The sequence below is a fragment of the Salmo salar genome, chromosome 01, assembly GCF_965601325.2.
Source record: "Salmo salar chromosome 01, fSalSal1, whole genome shotgun sequence".
NCBI classification, from domain to species: Eukaryota; Metazoa; Chordata; class Actinopteri; order Salmoniformes; family Salmonidae; genus Salmo; species Salmo salar.
The window spans coordinates 60,902,289-60,923,219 of record NC_138291.1 but is presented as its reverse complement, the minus strand read 5'-3'; the positions used below and the strand labels follow the sequence as shown (position 1 = coordinate 60,923,219).

Sequence of the window (20,931 nt, the reverse complement as noted above, 5' to 3'; positions counted from 1 at the left end):
CCAACATCAGTGGCCGACCTCACTAATGCTCTTGTGGCTGAATGGAAGCAATCCCAGCAATGTTCCAACATCTAATGGAATTCCTTCCCAGAAGAGTGGAGGCTGTTATAGCAGAAACTCCATATTAATGCCCATGATTTTAGAATACAATGTTTGACGAGCAAGTGTCCACATACTTATTTGGTCATGAGGTGTTTTTTTTTTTTAATGACGTTTCCACTGGATAAGAGCATTACATTTCTCCCCCCCCCCCCCCTTTCATGCTGAGTGGTTATCGAAGGGAGAGGGCTGGAAAGATTTTTCAAATATTCTAAATTGAGGAACTGTTGTAATTCTCAATGGATGTAAAAACAGACTTTGTCGGTGAGTTAAGACAATCAGAAAATAGTATTAGATCATCAAATGGGCACACTAATAGGCCTAAACTTGCGCGTGGGCCTGGTAGCCTCGTCCTACTTCTATATGCGTAATCAGGTGTGTGTCCTTAGTCAAGATTGACAGGAGTTCTCCAAACAAAAACTCAGAAATGGAATGAACCAAAACCTTTTTCTCACAAGTGTAGCCTAGGGTGTGTTCTCTGTAAACAACGTGTCCACTCCTACAATGACAACGGTAAGACTGTAATAATAATTATAATAATATATTAAATGCATTAACAGAAATTACCGTAACCAACAAACATTGTAAATGAGAAATAATGGGAATTAACAGTAAATGTACCGTAATTTCCGGACTATTGAGCACACCTGAATATAAGCCGCACCCAATGAAAAAAAAAATAAAAAAAAGATTTTGAACATAAATAAGCGTGCACATGTCTATAAGCCGCAGGTGCCTACCGTACATTGAAACAAATGAACTTTACACAGGCTTTAACGAAACACGGCTTGTAACAAAAATAAATAGGCTTTAACGAAACACGGCTTGTAACAAAAATAAATAGGCTTTAACGAAACACGACTTGTAACAAAAAAATACAAAATTAGCAGTAAACAGTAGCCTACCAAGAAAGTCATTGCTCCAGACCAAGCTCCCGTGCAGCAGCTCTATTTCCTTTTCCAACAGCCAGATCAATCACCTTCAACTTGAAAGCTGCATAATATGCATTTCTCCGTGTCTTTGCCATGATCAGGGTGACAAAATGACTACCGTAATCAGAATGATGGGAAGTTTGAGCGCGCTCGATTTAATCTAAACAGTAAACAAAAAAGTTGTTTGACCTTAACCCGTTCGGCAATTTCATTGGTCTAATGAAAACTTCATGCCGCCAAAAAACTGAGCACGTCACAGAATGTGTTTTATTTTTTATATTTTTTGTAATAATTTTTTTTTTTATTTGAAAGCGGGAAAAATCCATATATTAGCCGCGTCATTGTTTAAGCCGCGAGGTTCAAAGCGTGGGAAAAAAGTAGCGGCTTATAGTCCGGAAATTACGGTACTACTGGTGATACTGGTGTGCCATCCCCGCGGCCTCCGCAATGGATTAGTCCACTCAGACAGGTGTGAATCAGATGGGTGTCTCATCTACCAGAATTATTTTATATTCAGTGCCTAGGTTATAGCCTTATTCTAAAATTGATTAAATTGTTCTTTTTTTCTCTCATCAATCTCCACACAATACCCCATAATGACAAAGTAAAAACTGGTTCCTATACATTTAAAAAAAGGCAATATAACATTTATGTAAGTATTCAGACCCTTTACTCAGTACTTTGTTGAAGCACCCTCGGCAGTGATTACAGCCTCGAGTCTTCTTGGGTATGACGCAACAAGCTTGGCACACCTGTATTTGGGGAGTTTTGCCCATTCTTCCCAGCGGATCCTCTCAAGCTCTGTCAGGTTGGATGGGGAGCGTCACTGCACAGCTGTTTTCAGGTCTCCGGAGATGTTCGATGGGGTTCAAGTCCGGGCTCTGGCTGGGCCACTCAAACATATACAGAGACTTGTCCCGAAGCCACTCCTGCGTTGTCTTGGCTGTGTGCTTAGGATCATTGTCCTGTTGGAAGGTGAACCGTCACTCCATTCTGAGAACCTGCTCCAAAGATGCTTCGTTCATCTTTGCCTTGATCCTGACTAGTGTCCCTGCCGTTGAAAAACATCCCCACAGCATGATGCTGCCACCAACGTTCTTCACCGTAGGGATGTTACCAGGTTTGGGCTCCCGAGTGGCGCTGCGGTCGAAGGCACTGCATCTCAGTGCTAAAGGCGTCATTACAGACAGCCTGGTTCAAATCCAGGCTGTATCACAACCGGCCGTGATTGGGAGTCCCATAGGCCCAGCGTTGTCATGGTTTGGCTGGTGTAGGCCGTCATTGTAAATAAGAATTAGTTATTAACTGACTTGCCTAGTTAAATAAAGGTTAAAAAAAAATCCTCCAGACGTGACGCTTGGCATTCAGGCCAAAGAGTTCAATCTTAGCTTCATCTGACCAGAGAATCTTGTTTCTCATAGTCTGAGAGTCTTTACGTGCCTTTTGGCAAACTCCACACAGGCTGTCGTGCCTTTTCCTGAGGAGTGGCTTCTTCTGGCTGAGTGCTGCAGAGATAGTTGTCCTTCTGGAAGGTTCTCCCATCTCCACACAGGAATTCTAGAGCTCTTTCAGTGACCAGTGGGTTATTGGTCACCTCCCTGACCAAGGCCCTTCTCCCCCAATTGCGCAGTAAGGCTGGGCGGCCAGCTCTAGGAAGAGTCTTGGTGGTTCCTAACTTGGAGGCCAGTGTGTTCTTGGGGACCTTCAGTGCTGCAGATGTTTTGGTACCCTTCCCCAGATCTGTGCCTCGACACAATCCTGTCTCGGAGCTCTACGGACAATTCCTTTGACCTTATGGCTTGGTTTTTGCTCTGACATGTACTGTCAACTTTGGGACCTTATATCGACAAGTGTGTGCCTTACCATATCATGTCCAATCAATTGAATTTACCACAGGTGTACTCCAATCAAGTTGTAGAGACATCTCAACGATGATCAATGGAAACAGGATGCACCTGAGCTCAATTTCGAGTCATAGCAAATACTTAGGTAAATAAGGTATTTTACATTTTTAATACATTTCAAAAAAACAGTTTTTGTTTTGTCATTGTGGGATATTGTGTGTAGATTACTATGGAATTGTTTTTATTGAATCCATTTTAGAATAAGGCTGTAACGTTACAAAACAGTCAAAGGGTCTAATTACTTTCCCGAAGGCACTTTTATTTGCCACTGCTCAACTAAAAAAAACATTTATCGACCAAACAATCGACCAGTCAGCCATAATGTCAACATAGAGGGTAAATGGGATTTTAATATATTGAATTTGGAAAATGATAGATAAGAAACGATCACAGTGTTAGCTGTCAATTTCAAAACAAATCAAATGTTATTTGTCACATGCGCCGAATACAACAGGTGTAGATCTTACAGTGAAATGCTTACTTACAAGCCCTTAACCAACAATGCAGTTTTAAGAAAATATCCCCCCCCCCCCTCTCCCGCCAAAAAGACTGTTCAGCAGTCAGTCTTATGGCTTGGGGGTAGAAGCTGTTTAGAAGTCTCTTGGACCTAGAATTGGCACTCCGGTACTGCTTGCCGTGTGGTAGCAGAGAGAACAGTCTATGACTAGGGTGGCTGGAGTCTTTGACAATTTTTAGGGTCTTCCTCTGACACCGCCTGGTATAGAGGTCCTGGATGGCAGGAATCTTGGCCCCGGTGATGTAATGGGCCATACGCACTACCCTCTGTAGCGCCTTATGGTTGCATCACCGCCTGCCATATCAGGTGGTGATGCAACCGGTCAAGATGCTCTCAATGGTGCAGCTGTAGAACCTTTTGAGGATCTGGGGACCCATGTCAAATCTTTTCAGGCTCCTGAGGGGGAAAAGGTTTTGTCGTGCCATCTTCACTATCTGGTGTGCTTGGACCATGTTAGTTTGGTGATGTGGACGCCAAGGAACTTGAAGCTCTCAACCTGCTTCACTACAGCCCCGTCAATGTTAATGGGGGCGTGCTCAGAACTTCCTTTTCCTGTAGTCCACAATCAATCAAATTCAATCAAATGTATTTATAAAGCCTTTTTACATCAGCTGATCTCACAAAGTGCTGTACAGAAACCCAGCCTAAAACCCCAAACAGCAAGCAATGCAGGTGTAGAAGCACAGTGGTTAGGAAAAACTCTCTAGAAAGGCAGGAACCTAGGAAGAAACCTAGAGAGGAACCAGGCTATGAGGGGTGGCCAGTCCTCTTCTGGCTGTGCCGGGTGGAGATTATAGCAGAACATGGCCAAGATGTTCAAATGTTCATAGATGACCAGCAGGGTCAAATAATAATAATCACAGTGGTTGTAGAGGGTGCAACAGGTCAGCACCTCAGGAGTAAATGTCAGTTGGCTTTTCATAGCCGATCATTCAGAGAATCTCTACCGCACCTGCTGTCTCTAGAGAGTTGAAAATAGCAGGTCTGGGACAAGGTAGCACGTCCAGTGAACAGGTCAGGGTTCCATAGCCGCAGGCAGAACAGTTGAAACTTGAGCAGCGTCACGACTAGGTGTACTGGCGACACCAAGGAGTCATCAGGCCAGGTCGTCCTGAGGCGTAGTCCTGAGGCATGGTCCTAGGGCTCTGGTCCTCCAAGAGGGAGGGAGACAGTGAGAGAGAGAATTAGAGAGGGCATACTTAAATTCACACAGGACAGTGGCTAAGACAATATAAACACTCCAGATATAACAGACTGACCCTAGCCCCCGACACACAAACTATTGCAGCATAAATACTGGAGGCTGAGACAGAAGGTATCGGGAGACACTGTGGCCCCATCCGACGATACCCCCGGACAGGGCCAAACACATTGAGGGAGAGGTTGTTGTTCTTGCACCACACGGTCAGGTCTCATTGTTGTCGGTGATCAGGCCAACCACTGTTGTGTCAAATGTAAATGTAAATCAGCAAACTTAATGATTGTGTTGCAGTTGTGCCTGGCCGTGCAGTCATTTTTGTATTTTTTCTTTATTTAACTAGGCAAGTCAGTTAAAAACACATTCTTATTTTCAATGACGGCCTAGTGGGGTAACTGCCTTGTTTAGGGGCAGAACGACAGATTTGTACCTTGTCAGCTCGGGGATTCGATCTTGCAACCTTTCGGTTACTATTCCAACGCTCTAACCACTAGGCTACGCTGCCGCCCCAATGAGTGAGTGAACAGGGAGTACAGGAGGGGACTGAGCACGCACCCCTGAGGGGCCCCTGTGTTGAGGATCAGCGTGGCAGATATTGTTACCTGCCCTTACCACCTGGGGGTGGCCTTTCAGGAAGTCCAGGATTCTGTTGCAGAGGGAGGTGTTTAGTCCCAGGGTCCTTAGCTTCGTGATGAGCTTTGAGGGCACTATGGTGTTGAATGCTGAGCTGTAGTCAATGAACAGCATTCTCACAAGTGTTCCTTTTGTCCAGGTGTGAAAGGGCAGTGTGGAGTGCAATAGAGATTGCATCATCTGTGGATCTGTTGGTGCGGTTTGCAAATTGGAGTGGGTCTAGGGTGTCTGAGCTAATGGTGGTGGTGTGAGCCATGACCAGTCTTTCAAAGCACTTCATGGCTACTGACGTGAGTGCTACGGGTCGGTAGTCATTTAGGCAGGTTACCTTAGTGTTCTTGGGTACAGGGACTATGGTGGCCTGTTTGAAACATGTTGATATTACAGACTCGGCCAGGGAGAGGTTGAAAATGTCAGTGAAGACATTTGCCAGTTGGTCAGCGCATGCTCGGAGTACACGTCCTGGTAATCCGTCTGGCCCTGTGGCCTTGTGAATGTTGACCTGTTTAAAGGTCTTACTCGCATCGGCTGCGGAGAGCGTGATCACACAGTCGTCCGGAACAGCTGATGCTCTCATGCAAGTTTCAGCGTCATTTGCCTCGATGCGAGCATAGAAGTTATTTAGCTCGTCTGGTAGGCTCGCGTCACTGGGCAGCTCTCGGCTGTGCTTCCCTTTGTAGTCTGTAATAGTTTGCGAGCCCTGCCACATCCGATGAGCGTCGGAGCCAGTATAGTATGAGTCGATCTTAGTCCTGTATTGACACTTTGCCTGCTTGGTGGTTCGTCGGAGGGCATAGCAGGATTTCTTATAAGCTTCTGGGTTAGAATCCCGCTCCTCTACTTTTTAGCTTAGTGTGAATGTTGCCTATAATCCATGGCTTCTGTTTGGGGTATGTACGTACAGTCACTGTGGGGACGATGTCCTCGATGCACTTATTGATAAAGCCAGTGACTGATATGGTGTACTCGTCAATGCCATCGGAAGAATCCCAAAACATATATTCCAGTCTGTGCTAGCAAAACAGTCCTGTAGCTTAGCATCTGCTTCATCTGACCACAATATTTTATAGACTGAGTCACTGGTGCTTCCTGCTTTAATTTTTGCTTGTAAGCAGGAATCAGGAGGATACAATTATGGTCAGATTTGCCAAATGGAAGGTGAGTGAGAGCTTTGTTCTCATCTCTGTGTGTGGATTAAAGGTGGTCTAGAATTTTCTTTCCCTCTAGTTGCACATTTAACATGCTTATAGAGATTTAAGTTTCCTTGGTTTGATTTTTGGAGATGAGTTAGGCTCACAGAACTAGAATGAGTTTAACTTTTTTTCTATTCAATATGTCTATTGTTTGGCTATCTCACATCTTCCATGTTAGATTATTATGAACAGTTACACAAATTCTTATCTGGTTTAGAATGCAAGGGGCTTCAGGCTAGACATAGCATCAGAGGCCAAAAATAAAGGCATACTTGTGGCCCCAAACAACATGATGTTCTTAGTTACAATGAGTAAAGAGAGTCGCACACTCTATATACAAGCTCCCAGTAATTTATTTGGTTTCTGCGTCACTGTTGTGCACAGTTGGTGCTGTATCCAATAAATTACTGGAAGCTTGTATATGGAGTGTGAGACTCTTATTTTAATAGCATACAGTTTACTCACTGTTAGTCAGCACCTCAAATAACTATTTGGGTGGGCGCCAGCTCATGCTTTTTATTACCTAATTACAATGAACCCATTCTTTGTGAGGGTGTCTGTGTGTATGGTCAGGGAGAGAGGGTGAGCGAGCAACAGCGGCAGGAGAACATCATGTTCGGAGAGTGGGTCAGTGTGTGAGTAGAAGAGTGTGAGCTAGGGCGAGCCTGAGAGCCAAGCTGTGAGTCTTTCTCAGCTCCGCATTGGTTGAGGTCAGCCTTCCTGCTGTGGAGCGAGAGCACGAAACAACCAGGATTTGTTAGATAATCTGATCCCAGCAGGACATGGATTTCCTCCTGCCTTTCCTGCCTGCCTGCCAGCCAACTGGAACCGTGGGGCTCCTGTAGACGCTCCTATAGCATCTCCAACATTTCTTATCTATCTGTTCTCCATCTTTCCCCTACTTTTCCTCTCATCTCACCATCGTCCTCCTCATCTCTACATCAACCCTCCTTCATTTTTCAACTCCAAATCCTCTCAATCTCTCCTTTTATTTCCTGAAATGTTTATTTTCTCCTTATTTCTCTTTCTACTTCATCTCTTCTTCTCATTGTCTTCTTCATTCCCTTTTCCAACCCATTGATTCTCTGAGCAAGGAAGTGCCCTTATTACTGTGTAATTATTCTTGTAATTACAATGTAACATATTACACTAATTTATTACACACATTGATTCAGTGCATTTTTTAGTTTTGTGCCTTTTATATCTGTAGTCCTATACTGTGTGGCTTTGTTTGTGTGTAGGTGTCGTGAAGAAGCCGTCAATAGCAGCTTTAGCATGTGTTTTAGACTGTTGGTTGTCTCTAGTTGTATCACTGAGCCTGTATTTCTGTCAATTAAGAGAGACAATCCTGAGGATGATGACAAAGCAGAAATGCTTAACGATTGTGTCTGTTAATCTGTTGCTCTGGGCTAACAGCAGATCATCATCTGAAACGTAGATGTTACCCCCAATGGAAAAGCCAGAGGCCTGTGCTTCGATTGTCAAACACTGCTAAAATCTGACTTTTGTTTTCAGTTAGGCCCCAAGTTTTTTTCAAGTGTAGAATCCCTCAGCAGTTATAGTCGCACTGAAATCACTAACAGTATACAACAAATGTATAATAATTTACTCATTGTCTACCCTTTTGTGTTTTTCCAGATACAAACCCTTCTTCCCGTTCCAAGTGCAACCTTCCATTGGCTCCTCTGCTTGTGACTTGGACCTCTCTGTTCAGGACTCAGGATTGGTTGAGGGTCGGCTTAGGGTCACCCTCGTTGAATGTAGCAGGTAGGATGACGCATTCTTGGTAATATGGGAGAGGGGGGTGATATTTCCCTATGCATTACAGCAATCCCCCTTTTTATCAGAGAATATATAAAATAATAGAATTCTACACATCAAGTCAACCCTTCCCATGTTGTATGTGGTTAGCGTTATGGTCCAAACAGGCCTATGAGACCATAATAATAAAATGCTATTGATTATTATTAGTAGTTCAGCAGTACTCACAGTTTGTGTCTGCGGTCTCCACAGCTTTCCTGCACAGGGGATGCTATATACTTTATGTAACATACAGTATGTTCAGCACTTTTTATGCAGAATCATTAGGTAGGCCACCCACTGTGTGTATTCTAGCCTGGTTTGAGCTACTTGACAGGTTAGGATATATCTTATGGTGAAAACCACTTTTATTACATCAGTATTAAAAGGACCTAAGATGTCTGGACTAGATCTTAACATTGCATTTGTCACTAGTATCTAAGCTAGGTGTCCAAGCCTGCTCTTCATAAATGATCAAGGCCTTTTATTCTCTAGACACAGAAAGGAAATGCGCTCCAACGAGCGTATGCGTTGCCAAGGGCTAAAATAGAAGTCAGTTCTATTTCTCACGCAGATCGCACTGCAAGTCCTGCCTCACCCATCTCCTCATTGGTTTATAGAAGCAGCTACCAACATGCCATCTCCTCATTGGTTACACCCATGTGGGTGACTGAAAGACGAACGAGGTCCGTGCCGGTAATGCACCTAATTTATGAAAGTTGCCAATCGCAATATAAGAAGAGAGAAGACTTTTTTCAAGACAAGAAAAAGTGGAGGAGGAGAGATGACTAGAAACGATTTGGTTGACAATTTTATGTTTGGATTAATTGGCGGAGTAGAGGACCTTGTGCATTTCAGGTAAAATATCAACTCAATGTTTATATCCCAAGACAAATTAGCTAGCAACTGCAAGCTAGCTAAATAGGACAAATTAGCTAGCAAGTGCAAGCTAGCTAGCTAAATTGCCATAAATGTTTAATGCTTTTCGACCTGTCCCCAAATTAATATAATTGGTTCAGAGTTTGTTTTAATATTTTAACCTGCGTGTCGTGATCGCATTTGGTGTGGGGGGGACAAAATACATTTATGCACGAGCATAAATGCAGCTGAGAGCGCATTTACAGAGCGTAGCTGGTTTGGGTTCCGTGTTAGATGGCGCCTTAAAAAGCAGCCCTTTGTCTCGGGTAGGTGATGTATCCCTTCACTAGTCTCCTCTCCCTTCCTAAAACACACCCACTTCTACACTGGGCAAGGGCTGTTGCGGTGACTGTGTTACCACCTCACCGACAGTCATGACCGCAGTAAAATTCCATGTGACTGTTGAGTCATGGTAATCTCCTCTTATGCACTCTAGGCATGCTTTAGTAGTACCGAACTTGCTAATGGCCTAATGGCCTGGTACTCAGGGCTCTATTGTCCCTCTAACCACTCTGACATCAATGCAAATGGTATCGAAACACAATGAAATGGAACAGTGCTTTCTAAGGTGATGATTAATTCAAAACACACATAGGCATATTAGTGCTTTATGCATCCGCAGAGGCTTATGAGCCCAAGCACGAAATAAAAACCCGAATTATGACTCTGCCGTTATACAATATATAACCTACAGTATATTACGCATGGCAGAAAAACAAAAAACTAAACTGATTTTAAGATGCCTTTCAGTACATAATTGGTCTAGCCTAAACTCCAAAATGTTTAACAAATTAGAGTAATCGCTTTTGAGTGTGGACTGTTATTTATTTTTTATTATTATTCATACCAGATGGAGTGGTTACCTTATGCTCTGTTCCAAAATGTCTATCCAAATCAAATTCTATTGGTCACATACACATGGTTAGCAGATGTTAATGCGAGTATAGCGAAATGCTTGTGCTTCTAGTTCCGACCGTGCAGTAATATCTAACAATTTGACAACAACTACCTTATACACACAAGTGTGTAAAGGAATGAATGAATAAGAATATGTACATATACATATATGGATGAGCGATGGCCGAACGGCATAGGCAAGATGCAGTAGATGGTATAGAGTACAGTATATACATATGAGATGAGTAATGTAGGGTGGTATTGTTTAAAGTGACTAGTGATACATTCATTACATCCAATTTTTTATTATTAAAGTGGCTAGAGATTTGAGTCGGTATGTTGGCAGCAGCCAATCAATGTTAGTGATGGCTGTTTAACAGTCTGATGGCCTTGAGATAGAAGCTGTTTTTCAGTCTCCCGGTCCCCGCTTTGATGCACCTGTACTGACCTCGCCTTCTGGATGATAGCGGGGTGAACAGGCAGTGGCTCGGGCAGTGGCTCGGGTGGTTGTTGTCCTTGATGATCTTTTTGGCCTTTCTGTGACATCGGGTGGTGTAGGTGTCCTGGAGGGCAGGTAGTTTGCCCCCGGTGATGCATTGTGCAGACGTCACTACCCTCTGGAGAGCCTTACGGTTGTGGGCGGAGCAGTTGCCGTACCAGGCGGTGATAAAGCCCAAAAGGATGCTCTCGATTGTGCATCTGTAAAAGTTTTTGGTGACAAGACAAATTTCTTCAGCCTCCTGAGTAGAGGTCGACTGATTAATCGGAATGGCCGATTAATTAGGGCCGATTTCAAGTTTTCATAACAATCGGCAATTGGTATTTTTGGACACCGATTGTGGCCTATTTTATTTATTTTTTACACCTTTATTTAACTAGGCAAGTCAGTTAAAAACACATTCTTATTTTCAATGATGGCCTAGGAACGGTGGGTTAACTGCCTTGTTCAGGGGCAGAACGACAGATTTTTACCTTATCAGCTCGGGGATTCGTTTTTGCAACCTTCCGGTTACTAGTCCAACGCTCTAACCACCTGCCTTACATTGCACTCCACGAGGAGCCTGTGTGGCAGGCTGACTACCTGTTACGCGAGGACAGCAAGAAGCCAAGGTAAGTTGCTAGCTAGCATTAAACTTATCTTATAAAAAACAATCAATCTTAACACTAGGTAACTACACATGGTTGATGATATTACTAGTTTATCTAGCGTGTCCTGCATTGCATATAATCGATGAGGTGCCTGTTAATTTCTCATCGAATCACAGCCTACTTCGCCAAACGGGTGATGATTTAGCACTGTCGTTGCACCAATGTGTACCCAACCATAAACATTAATGCCTTTCTTAAAATCAATACACAAGTATATACACTGCTCCAAAAAATAAAAGGAACACTAAAATAACACATCCTAGATCTGAATGAATGAAATAATCTTATAAAATAATTTTTTCTTTACATAGTTGAATGTGCTGACAACAAAATCACACAAAAATAATCAATGGAAATCCAATTTATCAACCCATGGAGGTCTGGATTTGGAGTCACACTCAAAATTAAAGTGGAAAACCACACTACAGGCTGATCCAACTTTGTAATGTCCTTCAAAATGAGGCTCAGTAGTGTGTGTGGCCTCCACGCGCCTGTATGACCTCCCTACAACGCCTGGGCATGCTCCTGATGAGGTGGCGGATGGTCTCCTGAGGGATCTCCTCCCAGACCTGGACTAAAGCATCCGCCAACTCCTGGACAGTCTGTGGTGCAACGTGGCATTGGTGGATGGAGCGAGACATGATGTCCCAGATGTGCTCAATTGGATTCAGGTCTGGGGAACGGGCGGGCCAGTCCATAGCATCAATGCCTTCCTCTTGCAGGAACTGCTGACACACTCCAGCCACATGAGGTCTAGCATTGTCTTGCATTAGGAGGAACCCAGGGCCAACCGCACCAGCATATGGTCTCACAAGGGGTCTGAGGATCTCATCTCGGTACCTAATGGCAGTCAGGCTACCTCTGGCGAGCACATGGAGGGCTGTGCGGCCCCCCAAAGAAATGCCACCCCACACCATGACTGACCCACCGCCAAACCGGACATGCTGGAGGATGTTGCAGGCGGCAGAACGTTCTCCACGGCGTCTCCAGACTCTGTCACGTCTGTCACATGTGCTCAGTGTGAACCTGCTTTCACCTGTGAAGAGCACAGGGCGCCAGTGGCGAATTTGCCAATCTTGGTGTTCTCTGGCAAATGCCAAACGTCCTGCACGGTGTTGGGCTGTAAGCACAACCCCCACCTGTGGACGTCGGGCCCTCATACCACCCTCATGGAGTCTGTTTCTGACCGTTTGAGCAGACACATGCACATTTGTGGCCTGCTGGGGGTAATTTTGCAGGGCTCTGGCAGTGCTCCTCCTTGCACAAAGGCGGAGGTAGCGGTCCTGCTGCTGGGTTGTTGCCCTCCTACGGCCTCCTCCACGTCTCCTGATGTACTGGCCTGTCTCCTGGTAGCGCCTCCATGCTCTGGACACTACGCTGACAGACACAGCAAACCTTCTTGCCACAGCTCGCATTGATGTGCCATCCTGGATGAGCTGCACTACCTGAGCCACTTGTGTGGGTTGTAGACTCCGTCTCATGCTACCACTAGAGTGAAAGCACCGCCAGCATTCAAAGGTGACCAAAACATCAGCCAGGAAGCATAGGAACTGAGAAGTGGTCTGTGGTCACCACCTGCAGAACCACTCCTTTATTGGGGGTGTCTTGCTAATTGCCTATAATTTCCACCTGTTGTCTATTCCATTTGCACAACAGCATGTGAAATTTATTGTCAATCAGTGTTGCTTCCTAAGTGGACAGTTTGGTTTCACAGAAGTGTGATTGACTTGGAGTTACATTGTGTTGTTTAAGTGTTCCCTTTTATTTTTTTGAGTAGTGTATTTTTAAACCTGCATATTTAGTTAATATTGCCTGCTAACATGAATTTCTTATAACTATGGAAATTGTGTCACTTCTCTTGCATTCCGTGCAAGCAGTCAGGGTATATGCAGCAGTTTGGGCCGCTTGGCTCGTTGCGAACTGTGTGAAGTCCATTTATTCCTAACAAAGACCGTAATTCATTTGCCTGAAATGTACATAATTATGACATAACATTGAAGGTTGTATAATGTAACAGGAATATTTAGACTTAGGGATGCCACCCGTTAGATAAAATACGGAATGGTCCCGTATTTCACTGAAAGAATAAACGTTTTGTTTTCGAAATGATAGTTTCCGGATTCGACCATATTAATGACCAAAGGCTCGTATTTCTGTGTGTTATTATGTTATAATTAAGTGTATGATTTGATGGAGCAGTCTGACTGGTAGGCAGCAGCAGGCTCGTAAGAATTCATTCAAACAGCACTTTCGTGCGTTTGCCAGCAGCTCTTCGCTGTGCTTCAAGCATTGAGCTGTTTATGACTTCAAGCCTATCAACTCCCGAGATTAGGCTGGTGTAACCGATGTGAAATGGCTAGCTAGTTAGCTGGGTGTGCGCTAATAGCGTTTCAATCGGTGACGTCACTTGCTCTGAGACTTGGAGTAGTTGTTCCCCTTGCTCTGTAAGGGCCGCAGCTTTTGTAGAGCGATGGGTAGGTGGCTGTTGTCGATGTGTTCCTGGTTCAAGCCCAGGTAGGTGCAAGGAGAGGGCGGAAGCTATACTGTTACACTGGCAATGCTAAAGTGCCTATAAGAACATCCAATAGTCAAAGGTATATGAAATACAAATCGTATAGAGAGAAATAGTCCTATAATTCCTATAATAACTACAACCTAAAACTTCTTACCTGGGAATATTGAAGACTCATGTTAAATGGAACCACCAGCTTTCATATGTTCTCATGTTCTGAGCAAGGAACTTAAACGTTAGCTTTTTCACATGGCACATATTGCACTTTTACTTTCTTCTCCAACACTTTTGTTTTTGCATTATTTGAACCAAATTGAACATGTTTCATTATTTATTTGAGGCTAAATTGATTTTATTTATGTATTATATTAAGTTAAAATAAGTGTTCATTCAGTATTATTGTAATTGTCATTATTATTAAAAAAAAAGAAAGAAATTGGCCAATAGGCTGTCTTGTCATTGTTGGTAATCAAGCCTACCACACTAGTGTCGTCTGCAAACTTGATGATTGAGTTGGAGGCATGCATGACCACGCAGTCATGCGTGAACAGGGAGTACAGGAGAGGGCTGAGAACGCACCCTTGTGGGGCCCCAGGTTTGAGGATCAGCGGGGTGGAGATGTTGTTTCCTACCCTCACCACCTGGGGGTGGCCCATCAAAGTCCAGGACCCAGTTGCACAGGGTGGGGTCGAGACCCAGCTTAATGACTAGTTTGGAGGGTACTATGGTGTTAAATGCTGAGCTGTAGTCGATGAACAGCATTCTTACATAGTTATTCCTCTTATCCAGATGGGTTAGGGTAGTGCGATTTCGTCGTCTGTGGACCTATTGGGTCGGTAAGCAAATTGGAGTGGGTCTAGGGTGTCGGGTAGGGTGGAGGTGATATGATCCTTGACTAGTCTCTCAAGCACTTCATGATGACGGAAGTGAGTGCTACGGGGCGATAGTCATTTAACTCAGTTACCTTAGCTTTCTTGGGAACAGGAATAATGGTATTCCTCTTGAAGCATGTGGGAACCGCAGACTGGGATAGGGATTTAACTTTTTTTTAATTTAAACTTTATTTAACCAGGAAGGGTTCATTGAGATTTAAAATCTCTTTTTCAAGAGCGTCCTGGCCAAGATAGGCAGCACCAAGTCATTACAAAAATGACAAATAACATGAAAAACTACAAGTAATCTAGTAAAAACCATAGAATTCACAAGAATATAACAAAATCAAAAACAGCAAATTAAAAACATTGACAGGTCAGGGAATCAGTCTCAATTTTTCATCAGTGATTTAAAAATACCAATCGGGACAAGTTCTTCCAGTTTAAAAGTATTTTGTAAGGCGTTCCAAGACGATGGTGCAGAGTACATAAAAGCCGTTTTACCAAATTCAGTTCGGACATTTGGAACAGTTAGTAAAATAAAGTCCAGCGAACGAAGAGAGTACCCACCACATTTCTGAACAATAAAATGCCCAAATAAAAGGTAGTAAACCCCAAATGGCTTTGTAAATAAAAGTATACCAGTGACTGAGCCAACGAGTGACTAGAGAAGGCCAGCCAATCCTGGTATACAAAGTGCGTGGTGCGTAAGGGTTTTGCAGTTTAAAATAAATCTCAAAGTGCCATGGTAAAGGGTGTCAATTGATCTCAAACACTGAGCAGAAGCATTCATATATAAAATATCCCCATAGTCTAGTAAAGGCATAAATCTACCTGATTGATTGAATATGTCCGTAAACACACCAGCCAGCTGGTCTGGGCATGCTCTGAGAACGCGGCTAGGGATGTCGTCTGGGCCGGCAGCCTAACGAGGGTTAACACTTTTAAATGTTTTACCCACATTGGCTGCGGTGAAGGAGAGCCCGCAGGTTTTGGTAGCGGGCCGTGTCAGTGGCACTATATTGTTCTCAAAGCGAGCAAAGAAGTTGTTTAGTTTGTCTGGGAGCAAGACATCGGTGTCCTCAATGGGGCTGGTTTTCTTTTTGTAATCCGTGATTGACTGTAGACCATGCCACATACGTCTCATGTCTGAGCCGTTGAATTGCGACTCTACTTTGTCTCTATACTGACGCTTAGCTTGTTTGATTGCCTTGCGGAGGGAATTGCTACACTGTTTGTATTCAGTCATGTTTCCGGTCGCCTTGCCGTGATTAAAAGCAGTGGTTCGCGCTTTCAGTTTTGCGCGAATGCTGCCATCAGTCCACGGTTTCTGGTTGGGGAAGGTTTTAATAGTCACTGTGGGTACAACAACACCGATGTATACGCAGAGTTTTTTTAGCAAGTGCATCAATGTTGTTGTCCAATGCTATCCGGAACATATCCCAGTCCATGTGATCGAAGCAATCTTGAAGTGTGGAATCAGATTGGTTGGACCAGCGTTGAACAGACCTGAGCATGGGCGTTTCTTGTTTTAGTTTCTGTCTATAGGCTGGGAGCAACAAAATGGAGTCATGGTCAAATTTGCCGAAAAGAGGGCAAGGGAGGGCTTTGTATGCGTCGCGGAAGTTAGAGTAACAATGATCCAGAATTTTGCCAGCCCGGGTTGCACATTCGATATGCTGATAAAATTTAGGGAGCCTTGTTTTCATATTAGCCTTGTTAAAATCCCCAGCTACAATAAATGCAGCCTCAGGATATGTGGTTTCCAGTTTACATAGAGTCCAATGAAGTTCTTTCAGGGCCGTCAATGTGTCTGCTTGGGGGGATATATACGGCTGTGATTATAATCGAAGAGAATTCTCTTGGTAGATAATGCGGTCACATTTGATTGTAAGGAATTCTAGGTTAGGTGAACAACAGGACTTGAGTTCCTGTATGTTGTTATGATCACACCACGACTCGTTAATCACAAGGCATACACCCCCGCCCTTCTTCTTACCAGAGAGATGTTTGTTTCTGTCGGCGCAATGCGTGAAGAAACCAGGTGGCTGTACCGACTCTGATAACATATACCGAGTGAGCCATGTTTCTGTGAAACAGAGAATGTTACAATCTGATGTCTGTCTGGAAGGCAAACCTTGCTCGAGTTTCGTCTACCTTGTTGTCAAGAGACAGGACATTGGCAAGTAGTATACTTGGAGGTGGTGAGCGATGTGCCTGTCTACGGAGCCTGACCAGAAGACCGCTTCATCTGCCCTTTCTGCGATGCCGTTGTTTTGGGTCACCTACTGAGATCCGATCCATTGTCCTGGGTGGTGATCCAAACAGAGGATCCGCTTCGGGAAAGTCGTATTCCTGGTCGTAATGTTGGTAAGTTGACGTTGCTCTTATATCCAATAGTTCCTCCCGGCTGTATGTAATAAGACTTAAGGTTTCCTGGGGTAACAGTGTAAGAAATAATACATAAAAAAACAAAATACTGCATAGTTTCCTAAGAATGCGAAGCGAGGTGACCATCTCTGTCGGCGCCATCTCTCTAACATATACCCATCCACGAGTCTGGGAGAGAACATATACCCCTAGGCGATGATGTTGGTTTATTGAATGTGCAGGGTGGCTTGCAGAGGTAGCCTTTAATTTTTTTGGGAATTTGTATTTGATTTTGAGTAGCCTAGTAATAGGGATTTAAAGTTTTTATAATGCCTTTATCTCCTCTTTCCTTTATTCATTTCTAGAGCGAGCAGAGGGGATGTCAACAGTTTAATGAAATATGTTTAGTTGCGAAAACGTTTATTGAAATTCCCAAACATATCACATGGTTTCCCAAAGTAAGTACTGGGTAGCTGCAGGAACAGGGTTGGAGAGCCCATGGCATACAGAGATTGGGATGAATATCACCTATCGTGCAGCGAGAGCATGTTCTTCAAACAGTGGTTGATGTGTGGAGTGAAATAAGTGTTTCTTATATTTATTTCTCAGCTGCTCTTATTAAGCACATGCTCCACTATAAATCCTAAGTAGCCAACCCGGCATCATTGAAAAAGGGACGGTTAGGAAAGGGTGCGGCCTGCATTCGCTATTCGAGTGCATACGGATGACATGTCTTTTTTTCCCATGCCCATCCTTCTGCCCATATGATAATGGGCCATTCTAAATTGAAAATATTTTTACATATTATTAAAGACAAGATTAAATTGAGAATAGTCTGATGGGTGAAAATATGATAACTTGAGAGAACAGCTGTGCAGCCTGAGGCAAGGAAGAGGGCAAGCTTTTTTTGTGACTTTCTCAAATCATCAATAGCCTTTAGTTGCATCTTTCAGCCCATATAAGTTTTGATTTCTAAGGTTTATCATTGACAACTAAAGTTACCAAATGACTAAATCTAGCATATAGGACCTGTTTCAGATCATCACTTTTATTCTCAACATAGCCACTTCATATGCGCACTCGCTCCGGAATGGGAAAAATATCCTTTCTATTTTATTCAGCTAAGTTCAATTAAATTCCTTTTGCTATAATATAAAATAATGGCACTGGACTTAAAAGCATATCTTGTCAGGTAAATGAACAAGCCTACAGACTATGGCATGGAGCATAGCCAGATAACATAATTTAAGCCAACTCATATTTTGTTCTTTTGAAATACATTTTCATAAAATATTCCTTTAGATCTGACTAAAATAAATAATGGATTTATTGTGATGGTGTATATCACATTGATTTATTTGACTTTTTAAAATGTAGAGGTTGGAAAGGCATGCGTGGAGGCCTTGAGATGCTAAACATGTTTATGTTAATTAGCTGCCAATTACCGTGAGACCGGCAGACTTTTGCATGACAACCAGAGGACACAATTTCATGACCTCCACAGCCCTATTCTGGGCCAATAAAAATGTGTAAACATGCCAGCTCTGGGCCTGAGCTCTGTCTCCTCCACCCTCTCCTGATGGTGGTGTAAGCCTTTGTTATGTTGCTTGGGTCTGGTATAGTAGTGGAGTGGCTGCAGACGGTAGGACATCCAGAAACAGCTCCTCATTAATAATGCACAGTCCCTGCCCATTATGAGGCCAGGCCAACGCTATGGCTGGCTGGCTGGCACTCCTATCCTCACAGCTGCTGCAAATGGATACCCTATTACCTCACTGGGCCAGCCAGACGTGTCTGACAATGACAACCATCCACTTCAACTTACCGTGCCCAATATTGGGTTTGTCTCTGTGGGATGGAGCCAAATGCAACCAAACTGCGAGGTCTTAGTATTTGGGGAATAGGCAATGCATTTTTAAGGAATGAAAGGTTGTTGATATTCAGAGGGATATCAGAATATTCTACATAGGCCTGAAATTAACAACGAACTGGTTCAGATTCATATTTGATCGATTGCAAATTGCAACAGGATCTCTTTAAACTAGCTATCATGTTCTTTATGTTCTCCTCTTAGTTTTGATTGGCTACTTTCTGTCTGGTTACTACCAACAGATGGTGAGAAACCTCTTAAAATGTAATGATAGCATGCTTGCTTTTTCTTGACTACCGTGCATCCAAAATACATTGCTAGTGAAAGTGGTGAAAAATTGATTTTGAAGTGAATAATATTTTTCTCCAAATTAATTCTAAATAAACATTGCATATATGATTGCATATATTGATTGCATATATTTTCACACGTTAATACTTAGTGGAAGAAGCTTTGGCAGTAATTCAACTGTGACTCATTTTGAATTAAGATTTTGCCAACTTTGCACAACTCTTACAGCAGCTATAGTTTTTGTCAATATTGCTCAAGCTCAGTCAATTTGGTTGGGAATCATTGATGGACAGCAATATTCAAACATTATCTTTGGTGTTAAAATGTGTGTAATTCTCCTGCTGAAAAATAAAACTCAGACTGCTATGGGTTTTCCTCCAACTTTTTACTTGGGCTCCTTTTAATATTTATTTAAATCCGTACCAACTCCCAGTCCCTGCCGGTGACGAGCATATCCATAACCTGATGCTGCCACCACAATACTTATAAACACAGAGGGTCAACAACTTTGCTTTCACTCCACATTACTGGCCTGTATGACAAAGTGAAAAGAAGAAAGCCGGTGTTAAAAAATCCACTCCAAATCATCCATTCTGTTTGCAACAAGGCCCTTAAAGGTAAACTTAACGAAATTACATTGCCACGAGCAGTAGGTTGTGTTGATCTGTAGGAATAAAATCCAAATGAATCCCTTTAGATGTAATTGTAAGGCATCAAAATGTGAAGACTGCAAGGTGTGTGCAGACTTTCGCTAGGCTCTGTATGAATACAGAGTACCAGTCAAATGTTTGGAGATGCCTACTCATTCACTTTTTTTTCTTAAAAAAAAAAAAAAAAAACTCTCCTTGGTCAAATAGCCCTTACACAGCCTGGAGGTGTGTTGGGTCATTGTCCTGTTGGAAAACAAATGATAGTCCCACTAAGCACAAAGGTGGCGTATCGCTGCAGAATGCTGTGTGCCTTGCATTCTAAATAAATCACTGACAGTGTCAGCAGCAAAGCACCATCACACCACCTCCTCCATGCTTCACGGTGTAAACCACATATGCGGAGATCATCCGTTCACCTACTCGGCATCTCACAAAGTCACGGCAGTTGGAAGCAAAAATCTCCAATTTGGACTCCTCAGACCAAAAGACAGATTGGTCGCGAGGCGCGGGTGGCTAATGGGTCTGATTGCTCGTGTTTCTTGACCCAAGCAAGTCTCCTCTTATTGGTGGCCTGATTCATGCAGTTTTCTCACGCAGTTGATGTTGAGATGTGTCTGTTACTTGAGCTATGGGAAGCATTTATTTGGGCTGCAATCTGAGGTGTAGTTGACAAGTTACATCATAGCACTTGATGGTTTTTGCGACTGTGCTTGAAGACACTATCAAGGTTCTTAATGTTCTGTATTGACTGACCATGTCTTAAAGTAATGATGGACTGTCGTTTCTCTTTGCTTATTTGAGCTGTTCTTGACATAATATGGACTTGGTCTTTTACCAAATAGGGCTATCTTCTGTACACCACCCCTACCTTGTCACAACACAAATGATTGGCTCAAATGCATTAAGAAGGAAACAAATTCCACAAATTAACTTTTAACAAGGCACACCTGTTAATTGAAATACATTCCAGGTGACTACCTCATGATGCTGGTTTAGAGAATGTCAAGAGTTTGTAAAGCTGTCATCAAGGCAAAGGGTGGCTACTTTGAACAATCTCACATTTAAAATATATATTTGTTTAACACTTTTTTTGGTTATTACTGTGTTATTTTATTGTTTTGATGTC

General features: G+C 43.1%; 1 protein-coding gene across 1 annotated transcript in view; it reads left to right on the top strand.

Moving 5' to 3' along the window:
* Nucleotides 1-20,931, top strand: part of LOC106606546 (PDZ domain-containing protein 8) — an 80,868-nt gene that overhangs the window by 25,149 nt on the left and 34,788 nt on the right. The window contains exon 2 of the mRNA XM_014202832.3: nt 8,115-8,243. Coding sequence (XP_014058307.3) covers nt 8,115-8,243 — 129 coding nt within the window. The remainder of the gene's footprint in view (nt 1-8,114; nt 8,244-20,931) is intronic.